The sequence below is a fragment of the Ips typographus genome, linkage group LG4 (genome assembly GCF_016097725.1).
Source record: "Ips typographus isolate SLU linkage group LG4, UJ_Ityp_2.0, whole genome shotgun sequence".
NCBI lineage: Eukaryota > Metazoa > Arthropoda > Insecta > Coleoptera > Curculionidae > Ips > Ips typographus.
This window is the reverse complement of record NC_138425.1, coordinates 2,464,920-2,477,286: the sequence shown is the minus strand read 5'-3', so window position 1 is coordinate 2,477,286 and position 12,367 is coordinate 2,464,920. Positions and strand designations below refer to the sequence as shown.

The following is a 12,367-nucleotide window of genomic DNA, read 5'->3' as shown; positions in this document are numbered from 1 at the left end:
AAGAATGCATTTACGCAATTCCAAACCTTTCAATTTTTAATGCTACAAGGGCTGTAGTAAAAAGATGTGAAATGTGTTTAGATAACCATGGACGTCAATTTGAACATCTGCGTTAGTCACTGCTACTTATGGCCAATTACACCAATATATAAGGGCTGCTTAGGGTAAGTTTGGTTTTCACTGCGACATTTGCATCATTATAATGTCATATTGGAATCTCAACGTAGCTATAAGTACTAACATTAATTTAATTTTGTAACCTTAGAATTTTTTAAATTATAATTGTTCTCATATTTTCTTAAATAAATAGTAAGTTATCTGATGTGTTAGTTTATATCTTTTTCCGATTGTTTTTGTTTGGTAATTTAGATATTGGCATATTTTTTATTAGCAAACGTCTTTTTGACCTTTTTTTTTAATTAACGTTTACAAACTTATATGTTGTAATACATCATTGAAAAGGTAAAAATTAACAGGATTAAATGACGTAAAAATATATAGGGTGTTCCATTTAAAAAAATATAACTTACTGTCATAAGTCAGAAACTAAACGTCATAGAAAAAAACTGACTACGCCATTGGATTCTACGTGAAAAGTTGTACCGGAAACCGTTTTTATTTTTTTTATAACTTTAATAGCAAATGAAATACAGAGGAGGTTCCAAAATGGCCACTTTTCAAAAACCCCCCGTATCTTTGAAACAAAAGAAGTTTGCGCAGCCCACTCTTCGCCAGTCATCTCAGCTCAGAAAATGAGATCGGAACACGTATGCTACTTTTTTTCTATCTATTACCGTTTTCTCTGTACCCCCTAAAACCATCGAAAATGCAGCACCCTGTACATTTTGTTTTCGTATCAACTAAAGAGAATCATATTCACCAGTTTCAAAGATTGCTGATTTCTGTCACATTTTGCATACTTCCTTCTTGGTAATTCCCTTCCCTCATTTCAAGAATACGCACCCTGAGGGTAATCATGTGCTATAGAACAGAATCCGATTAACACACACAAACACCCTGTATACTGTACGTGTTTCCGGGATCGGACAATAAAACAGGGGAGGCGTTTTCAAGACCGGGCTTTGTGTGCAATTCGTCCCTGAACGGAAAAGAAAAATAAACCCTTCAATACACTCGATTTTTCCATTTGGGACCTTTGGAATGACACGCCCTTGGTCTCGCAATGGCGTAAACAAGTTTTAGCCTAGAAGTTGTTCAAAGTCGTATTCATGGAAAATGCTAATGCCATTTACGGTCGGTCGCTTTTAATTTACGACGCACTTTTCGAATTTTTCCTCTTTCTGTTTGACTTTGGTAGTGTTGCAGTTTACAGCGATTTTGATGGTAAATAACTAGGTTGGAAGACGCCATTAGATTATAGCCTTGAATGAATTTTCCATTCTGTTATACAGTGTGACCCATTTAGAATGGAAACACCCCTATAAAATTTTAGGTTATTAACCGATTTCAATGATTTTTTTTTTGAAATAATTAGGAATGAAATGTCTATTACGGGAGAAAATTTTAAATATTTATTTCAGTTTTCAGGTCATATTACGGTACTTTTTCTTGATAGAAAATGGAGAATTTTTATTAAAATTTTTAATTTTTTTTTTTTTTATAATTTTTTTTTTTATTAAATTAAATTAATCAATTAATAATTAATAATGAACAAGTAAATAATAACACCATTTCTATGGCAACAGTTGATGCAGGGTGTTCTTTTGTGACCGTTAGCTTAGAGGATTTTTGAATTTGAATTTGTCATAACTTTGTTATTAACGAATGGATTTTTATGAAATTTTGGTCACAGCTATTTGAAAGCACTATAGATCCAGTGGCGTATTCAATAAAAAAATCGCTAATAAAAATTCTCCATTTTCTATCAAGAAAAAGTATCGTAATATGACCTGAAAACTGAAATAAATATTTAAAATTTTCTCCCGTAATAGACATTTCATTCCTAATTATTTCAAAAAAAAAATCATTGAAATCGGTTAATAACCTAAAATTTTATAGGGGTGTTTCCCTTCTAAATGGGTCACACTGTATATGTCAATAGTGTCAGCTATATTCTAGTAAATAACCTATTATACAATAGTGAAGAATTCTTCTTTAGATAATATGTTAATAATATTACTTAGTTGTTTAGATTTTGCACGTGCTTCATTTAGTAAAAAATGTGTCCTATAAATACATTCATTGACTTTAAACTGTTCAGTAAACTAGTTTTCAGCATTGCTAATTATATTAGTGCTGTCCAAGAATCTAAACTAGGGATTGGTTGATAATAAATGTACTATTTACGACGTATTTTACCGCTAAATGTAATAATTTGCCGCACTTATAAATGGGGTTATACCTAATTTAGCACCTACCTTTACTGGTGTATGACATTTAAAATTGTTATTAATCAGAACTTAGGATTTAGAAAATCGATTTCAGTGGTGTGTCTAATTGGACACTTTCTACATTTTAAACTTGAGTAGGTCAATTTGCATTAATCCCAAACTGACTGAATAACACAAAACACTTGAATAGCGTCATGATTCCGAAATACCTACGTGTGAAAAAATGCGAGACAAACCCAAAAAATGCGACATTGTACTGAAAACGACCACTGCAAACTAAAAAATACGGAATTACCTCAAGAAAATTGATAAAACGACCATGGAATATGTAATGAAAGTTAAGGTTCATTTACATTGTTTGTTTGTAGACGCAGAATTTAAATTTTTTTCACTATGCTTATCGCCTGGACTGTCATCATCTTCTTCTACAAACTGAAATGGTCGTGGAATATTTTCCTAACAAAAATTTATTGAAAGTCACTATTTCAACAAAGGATATCGTAGCGTTGCGTGACTTTATGGACCTTTGACCTTTTATACAATCTTAGTAAAAATTTCGGTACTTAAACCAAGCAGTATTTATTTAGTCATTTGTCTACTATTCTATAAGTGTTGTTTCCACATTTTATTTGTTTTTTTTTTCCTACTGTTGATCGATAATAATTGCGTTTTTGTTGCGAATCCAATCATACCAATGATCCGCTAAATTCAGCCGCAATTATTTCGCAAAAAATTCCGATTTCATTGAGCAATAACACGTCCGACCCAGATTCGGCTTCTATGCCGAGCCGTAGGCGTATTATTAGCTAGATTTCGTTACGCTATTGTTTAACGAAATTTGGTTGCAGAAGGGAAAACTTACAATCTGGGATATACATTAAATTGGTTTGACGCCTGTGTTGAATTGGATTTTTTCAGTGCAACTGTTGCAATTGATTTTCCTGTCGTCGTTGAAAGTCGATCAATTACTCCAGTGTCACTCCTTACTTTCGCGTGTTTGTAAGAGTGCTATTACGTGCCAGTTGATGTAAACAGAGCCTTAAGTGTGATTCACCCTCACAAGTTTGGTGTGAAAAATATGTTGTTTAGTCTAAAATACATCTTCTGAAGTCCACTTGAAGTGAAAGAGCTTTAAACTAGAATGAATTTACTTTTTCACTAAATAGCTTCTTGGAGAGCTTTGTTTTTTCTGCAGGTGTACATAAAATCTTTCTCATTTAATGGCTTATTAACTTCGTTAGTTGTTGCCAATAAACGTTAAGTTTACGATTCGTTGATAGACCAGGATTGTATAGCTAGAAGAACAAATAACTCATCGTTCGTTCAGAATTTATGCAAAATATTATAATTACTTTCGGCTTATTATCCAAAGACAATTATCCGCGTTAGGTGGCGTTAATTTGCCGCTTTCTCGTGCTTCTAATAATTGTTGCTACAATAAAAAACGTTTCTTTGCCACCATCAGCACCACATCAAACTGGAAATGTGTTTTAAGAGACGTTGCGGAAAAAAGCCACTCACTGATCCTCGACATTATGAAATCCAGACGTGACCGAACAAAGACGTTTCAAAACGTTGACGGCACAAAAGCTGGCGGCATTTCACCCTCTCGTGCATGTTTGCCGCCTCCGCTTGCGCTCTCTACTGCCCACGCATTTGAAAATAGAGGTTTCTCAAACTGTTTTCCTCGGCTGCCTGGTTGCCTAATGCACTGAAATTTCTTTGAAAAACCAAAACTATTATTGATAGAAATTTGATCAATCAACTGGTCCACATTTGTAATTTGTGATTGGTCAAGAAAACTTTTTTATGATGTGAAAGTCAAAGTTTGACAACGTTGGATCAAACTCCCCCCTTTTGATTCGAAAAGGGCTGAAACGGTTCTCTGGCATATCAGTTGTCATCGTGTCGTGCAGTCTGTGACCTGGATACGGTTTGCGACGGTGCAGCGTCGCTTGGCGTCCACAGGGCGCCACGCTTTCCCCCATGTTGTCTACGCGACGCCGACGACGCTTTAGTTTGTTTTCCTCCAGGAAAAACTACTTTTTCTCGTCGTTCGTTCGTTTTTTCCGGGCCCGCGCTCCTATTTTTATTGCCACCGCTTTAATGGTTACAAAAGGTGAGTCTATTTTTGTCCATCTCTATTAGTGGAGAGTTTGAGCGCAATGGAGAAAGTAATTTCATTCCCTTCAGTTTATCCTGACACCTGATATAGTTATAAAAAAGTACAGACGTCTCGACGCAACTGAACACCGTCGAGACGCTTTTTTTCGTTATTCATTGTGTCTGTTTTTTATTGCTTTATAGCGCATCTATTCTATGGGAAAATTTGATAGTCTTGTTGTTTTTACACTCACTTTCCTCTAAGTAACCTATGTAGTTTAGATAATGCATGTATACTTGACTTTAATCTACAGCTATATTAATTTTTATCATTAAGATTTGTAATTAACAATTTAACAAAGTTAAATGAAGAACCTCTTATTTCATAATAACAATTTGCATTTTTAATAAATTTACTAAAAAAAGTAAATAATTATTTTCGACTTAATAATAGCATTATCAAATACAGGAAACTATTTAATTTGACACAAAGCTAACCTTCCAAGAGGAGGTTTTTCTTGTCAGGAAAAATAAAAAACAAATGACAGAAGAAACAACACAAAAGACTGATAAATACTAAAAACTCTCAAATATCTCAAAAGTTATGTTTGTTCTAACTCATATTTCAGTAGTGACTAGTTTTTGGAGAATAACATACTTTACAAGTTGCTTTAAGCAATGTGTGACTGAAAAAGTTTATTTCAATGTGTCAAAGAACATTTGAGAAAGTACATACAATACAACTTATAAATCAAGGGTGTTTTTTTATTTTTTACATTATTCTCTTTATGTGGTTGCTTGTTCAAATGCTTTGAGTATATTTTGCAGGCAAATTCTTACGAGCAGTAGAAAAGAAAAATCACGCTAAAAGTTGTCAAATAAATCACGTTGGTTGGTAAATTTAGATCTTTCACCAGCGGGGGTGGTAATCTAGGTCGTAGCCTTCAAGGCTGGGTTCAGAGGTCGAATCGAGCTGAATCGGCGGCAATTGCATTTTCCCATTGCGGGGGTGGTTTAGGCGATCTTAGCCGATCGATCAAGCTCGGGATTGTCGGTCCGTATAGCCGGGCGAAGGTCGTTTTCGCCAAAGGTAGGTAGGTTGAGGTCGAGTGTAATTCACCCTTTTACTGCCTCAAGTCTCCCTCATCAACACAAAGTGTCCCTCCACCGGATTGGAGCGCTAACACTCCGAATATTTTAATGTACTAGCGAGGGGCGGAATTGTATGACTCTGGAAATTAAAATTTACGAGCACCGCTTTTACGAAAATGAAAACGGCATTATTAGACTCCCTCACTTTTTCTTTAGGCTGGGAAGTTGCTTTCTTTTGATTTATGTCGCACAAAATTACGCGTTACCCAAGATATACAAGTCCGGAACGTACAGAAGTTTTCTTGGGGGATGTGGATGAGCATATTTTACCTTACAAAGTAGGCGAATAAAAGTCAACTTTGATTAATTTAAAACGCGAAAAATGTTTCAACAAAATAACCGGGGGAAAAAGAGAGATTTTAGTCGATAAATAGGTCAAAGACTTCCATTCTTCCTAGCGGGTTTAATGCGTACTTTCAATGACCTTTCCCTAAAATAGGCGGTAACAAAACAGCAGGTCAGCATAAAGAATACATGACACACTTTACCGGTTTCTGGCACACTCCTTTTTTGAATTGACTGTGTTACGACACAAGCAAACGTTAAGGCCGATTTACAGTGAAAGGTGAAAGATGTTACTTTTTGCCTTTCGGCAAACATGACCGGATTTGTTTGCAACCTTGGCAGCAACAATAACAACATTTTTTTTCCTTGAGAAGTTCTTGGCTTTATTAGGCATGTCACTAGATTTGTCATAAGTTTTTGACTTCCATTTACACTTTTGATTTCTATGTCTTAAACCGTCCTTCTTTGATTTCCTATCACAAAACACCAAAATGTTACTGATCGTTTTAGGAACTAATTTTAGACGTGCAGTTTGGCTTTTATCGTCGACCCCGTCTGGAAGGAAAACAACAAAGCCCAAGAAGCGAAGACAAAATGAGTATCTTGCTGTTTTGTCTGTCCGTATCGATTTCAACCCGAAAAAAAGAACGTCCCGGTGCCGTAGTCTACACTCTGCGCCGCTGTCTAGCCAGTATTATTAAATCCAACTTAAAAGGGGGTGGGAGAGGGTTGTTACAAACCACAACCTCCTCACCACTTAAGGGAGTCGTTATGAAATCCAACTCTATACACGAAATGTTTTTCATTTCCTTTCAGTTAGTAAAAAGCAATCTTTTTCCTAGCATTTGTTTTGCAGACTTTTTGTTGTAACCTTCTGCTTTTTCGTCCAAACAAACCAATTTACTGATAAAAATTGAGGGTTGGTTGGCTTTCAGAAAAAAGTCCGGGAAATTGGTTGGGATTGTAAAGGTTTTTCTGCTTGGGATTTGGATCTTACCTTTTTTTGGTAGCTTTTGTGAAAAATGGAAAATTAATTGAACAGGTTTTACTTAAATGATGATAATATTTTAAACACGCATACTGGACAAATAAAATTGAAAAAATAAAGGTTACTGGTTGATTCGCTCGTTGATATCTAAAGAATATCAATGCTGAAGATGAATAAGAATCGTAGCTACACCACAATATTTGAATTTGAGAAATTTGGCGTTTCTTTATCAATCCAGAGAGAATAAATGCTTTCGTATAACGCAGACCTTGAGTTCTTTTCTTGGCAGAATCGAGATAGGTTACATTGTGTATGATGTACCCAATATGGCTGTGAAGCTCTGATATTTTGTGTTTTGACGATTTTCTTATGCTGCACTTGTCCTCAGTCATTAAGCGGTAAATATTTACCCATTTCATGTAAACCAACTGTGTAGTAATGTTTTTGAGATACTCAAAATTAGTCTTATAGATTAGATAGACGTTATTTACTTGTACTTCATCTTTGTCGATCCCATTGATTTTCAATGATTCTCTCTTCTTACTATTGACTTTGTATAGATACTGTCATGATTATTATCATCCTGAAGATGAGATTTACTCAAATCTCCCTCACCTCCTAGTTGCATGATAATATCATTATAACTGGCATCAGATTCACCCTGACCATTCATTCTAATAATCTAGTAAGTAAAGAAAATTTAAATAAATAAGCTTGAATAAAAATTCTATAATAGGGATGCCAAGTTATTTTTAAGGTAAATAACTCAACCTATCTAACTTACTTTCTACCTAAAAATCCTGTTTTTAAATATATCATTGAAACTAAAAATGTCTTTAATACAAAAAATTACAAACTACTTACAACTAATACTCTTCGTCAAAGAGTCCAAATTGTCCAAAATAAACCGTCAGTTGACCAATCTTCTTCTTTTCCGTTGAGGTGGATTTTTAACTGCAAAGGCTGTATCTCGGTAACAGCCGGGAGGCCTCCTCGGTTATCGATTTAACTACTTCTGGAATAGATCCTCTATCACAATCTGCTCCATGTCATAACGTGGACTAGACGGTACAATTGCTGGTAGCACTTGGTATTACACCCAGTAACTTCCGTTCCGGAAGGAAAAAGCTTTCTAAGATCCCCTGATCTTCAATAGTCTGATTTTTGCTCAAATTTCTCTGTTTTTTAAATTGACTTTACTTAGCTCTCTCAAAGTCTCTCTGACAATCAACCACCATAAAAACAAAAAAAAACTTTTTTCCCACCTTCTACCTCCACGTACCACCTTTTTCACCTCCTTTGAAGTTCATCAAGTAATACTGTTAATTTTCTTAATAACTACATACAATCCTACTAAAACTAACTATAATGGTAAACACTTGACATCCCACCAAAAATGTACCTTTTATATAAATTAAATAAATAAATTTTCTTTATTTTCTTGGAAAAAAAATCCTTATTTTCAAGACAATTTCGGATTTTTTTTTTCATTTGGTCCGTCGCAAATTTCCCTTTTGCAGCAATCATCGGACGAATCCATCGACCTTCGTCCTTGGCTCGGCATAGTCCGCAGTGGCGGCGGCTGCGGCGGGGCATTATCGACTTGGGGGTGGTATTTCGGCCGCCCCGTTTTCCATCCCCGACCCAACCGTCTAGACAACCCCGCGCACAAAGGTGCTCCCAGACGGACTGGGGGAGAGTATTGCACTCTGATAGACATATACGAATGCGTGTGTGTTTTGTTCCGAATTATAACTCGATTGAGGGGCGGTTTCGTTAATATACAATATTCAGTATCGGATGGATGAACAATGAATTTTAATTAAAATAAACTGATAGAAAAGAATCGTTGCAATCGCACACAAAAGTATTATCGTTTCAAGAAAGTTAACTTTTTGTTAACTATTGTAAATCGATTTGTCTAAACTATGAAGAACATGATCCAGTTTTCCAAGTCGTTAACTGTTGTTCAGAAAAAAATAGGTTTGTACACGACTCCCCAAGGGCTTAATGTCATTAATGTGGTGAAATCCCGTTTCGAGTTTCATATGCCACATTTAACCGCCAGCGTATTTTCTTTCAAATGTTATTTATTAGCTTGATGGACGTGAGATGTATGATGAGTGTTAAGTTTGATTGTTCTATACTTTATACAGGGTGGTGCCAGTTTAGTGACTAACAATTTTATTTGTTTTTTTGCAGATCGGAGATTCGTCGTTTCATCGTTAACAAAACAATTCGTCAAAAGTACGAACGACATGCGGCCGTCGTACGTCCGGTGTATACGGTAACTGCCGCCCCCCAGTGCCGTCCATGACCGCGGTACAACGCGTGACAGCCGTCGTCGTCGCCGCCGCCCCCATGGACGTGAAACACGACCTGGTGTACCGTCCCGACGGTACGGCGCAAGTCGTCACCGAGGACGACGTGCTCCTAATCAAAACTGAACCGTTGGTCATACAACCGGTAAGTCAGTCGCGGACTTCCTCAGTCGCCTGGGTGAGTTGTGACCGGGACTCGACGGTATTCCAGAACGGTTTGGTGTCCGTGTCCGCCGGCCAGCAGCAGACCAACGGTAGCCATACGAACGGTCCGTTTAGTAATTTGGGGAATAATTCGCCGGCTTCGTCGAAACCACGTCGGCCGGCTGCTCCGGATAACGACTGGCTTAGTTCACCCAGTCCTAGTGGAGGGGCGCCTTCGTTAACACCTTCTCCTGGCCCACCCACTCACGCTTTCACGGTTATCAGTAACGGATATGCTTCGCCTTTATCCAGTGGGAGCTACGATCCTTACAGTCCTAATGGCAAAATAGGTAAGCTTTCATTTTTTTTTACTTATCACAGTGGGAAAACTGTTCAACTCTACAACAAATAGTATAATACAAACATTTTATCAGAACATCAGATCACAGATCAGTTGAAACTAATCAATAGTCTTTGAGCACAATAGTGTTTATTATTCATTGACATCCAATGCTAGCTATTACCAGGTCACAATGTTATCCTCACTCAAACCAGTTGCATCACCTAGAATGTCTGTTATTATGTATGGTAGGTTAGGTTAGGTAGGTTTATTCAATACTAACACGTGGTGAAATTGGTTTGAGTGGGATACTAAAATTCGTATTTGCAGAAAATCCGATTATTGCCACCTCAAATCTTTTGGAGAATGTCTTATGTAGTTGTCTTCACTGACAAGACTTAGAATGTTGGTAGCATGATATTTATGTAGCCATTAAGAGAACGGAATTTATTCTCTCATTCATGTTTTTGAACACTTCAGAGGCTTCTGGCAAATTTGAGAGCTTCTCGAAAAGTTTCAGACGCTTTTGGCTAAACAAAATGGCTTCCAGAGGCTTTTGACAATTTTGACAGCTTCTCGAGAAGTTTCACAGGCTTCCCGTAAAACAAAATGGTTTCTAGAGGCTTCTGGCAATTTTGTTGACTTCTCAAGAGGTTTCAGACGTTTCTGACAAAACAAAATGGCTTCTAGCAATTTTGTTAACGTCTCGGCAAATTTTAGACGCTTTGTAGCAAAACAAAATAGTTTCCAGAAGGTTCTGGCAGTTTTGACAGCTTTTCGAGAAGTTTCACAGACTTCTGGTAAAACAAAATGGCTTTCAGAGGCTTCTGGCAAGTTTGACAGCTTCTCGAGAGATTTCAAACGTTTCTAGTAAAACAAAATGGCTTCCAGAAGCTTCCGGCAATGTTGACAGCTTCTCAAGAGATTTCAAACGTTTCTAGTAAAACAAAATGGCTTCTAGAGGCTTCTGGCAATTTTGTTAACTTCTCGATAGGTTTTAGACGCTTGTAGCAAAACAAAATAGTTTCCAGAAGGTCCTGGCAGTTTTGACAGCTTTTCAAGAAGTTTCACAGGCTTCTGGTAAACAAAATGGCTTTCAGAGGCTTCTGGCAAATTTGACAGCTTCTCGAGAGGTTTCAAACCTTTCTTGTAAAACAAAATGGCTTCCAGAGGCTTCTGGAAATTTTGACAGCTTTTCGAGAGGTTTCACAAGTTTCTGGTAAAACAAAATGGCTTCTAGCCACTGTGCACATCAAAAGCAACGAATTTGGACTATTTGAAAGTTCATGTGTTTCTTTGAGGAACCACACTGTAAGTTGTGTTTAAAGCTCCATAGAGCCAAGAGTGACAGTTGGGACATTGAGAAACACTTTTATACTTTGTTTACGTCACGTGACACCTGTCATAACTGTCAAAACTCACTCACCAGTAACCTGAAACTATTAAATCACAAACTTACCAAATTCAAGAAACTTGATAGTAGCAGAGATAGAGCCAGAGACTTGTAAATGCAAATCAAGCATGTTGATGATAACGTTTAAAGTAATTCTCAAGTGAAACAGCAGCTATTATAGCATAGGGTAAAGAATCGTTTTGAACAAGAAAAAGGACAACTTTTGTAATTTTTATGTTGTCGGTCATCCATTCATTTTTTCCTGAAAATAATTTGAAATTCCTGGCATCTTGACTAGTTGGCACTTTGGAATTTTTCGAACAATCGCATCCTTGAATGCGGTGTTTAAAAAATATTTATCAATCAACGATACACCAAACACTTTCGCCGCATTGGAAAATCGATCCAAACGTCACCTTGGTGGAAATAAAAAAGTGAAAAACGACATTATTTTTAGTTTGAAATATCGGGCAGATATCACGTTGTACCCGTAGCTCGTTTGCCGCTAACGAAGTGTCGCGGAAAAAATACGGTCGATAAACAACACGACCCGGGCGCTAATGACACAAAAAAAAAATGTAAAAATACCCCTTCAAAATAAATACGAACGGATGGAAGTCTTATTTATAGACCACTCCGACTGTCGTAAAAGAATAAACATTGTTAATATAAAATGTCCGATGGAATGCAATTTTGGGATTCCGCATGAAAGCGAAAACGCGGGACCGGTTTAAAAATAATGCAAAAAAACGCCGCCAATTTAACAATATTTTGACAAGGTTTAATTAAGATCCTGTCTCTCAAAGGATAATGTTTTTTTGTTTTCAATTTTCTTAAAATGTATGACTGGTGTGTGGTACCATATTAAGAAAACACACATGTGAGTAATAGATCTTCTTTTTATGAAGGAGGTTAGGTTAGGTTATACGTTGCCAAATTGACATTTATTAAAAAATGACTAGGATATTGAAAACAAATTTCTTCAACACCACATAAATGTAAAAAAAACTACTCTGTTCTAAATCTTTCTGTTGATCCTTGGTAAAACTAGGTCAGAAGCAAAATCTTGAAAAAATTAAAATTTCTACAGACTTGTAAATAATAGCACTTTGAGAAATATTCGGGGGTAATATCCCTAGTGCATTTAATTTTTCCGGAAAAATTCGGAAAAAACGAGTTTCTAAGTAATTTGTTTTAATAAATTACTTAGAAACGAGTATTCCAATTTTTCCACAGGAAAAATTAAATGCACGAGGGATATTTGGTAAGATTATTTCCTGAGTTAAATAA

At 36.4% G+C, this 12,367-nt stretch overlaps 1 protein-coding gene across 5 annotated transcripts in view; it reads left to right on the top strand.

Annotated features, from left to right (window-relative positions):
- Positions 1-12,367, top strand: part of EcR (Ecdysone receptor) — a 106,407-nt gene that overhangs the window by 38,805 nt on the left and 55,235 nt on the right. For 4 of the 5 annotated variants that reach the window (XM_081978619.1, XM_081978618.1, XM_081978616.1 and 1 more), the window contains one exon: positions 9,082-9,694. In XM_081978619.1, the coding sequence (XP_081834745.1) occupies positions 9,193-9,694 (502 nt within the window). In that variant the 5' untranslated portion in view covers positions 9,082-9,192. The remainder of the gene's footprint in view (positions 1-9,081; positions 9,695-12,367) is intronic. The other variant, XM_081978620.1, reaches the window with a different exon arrangement.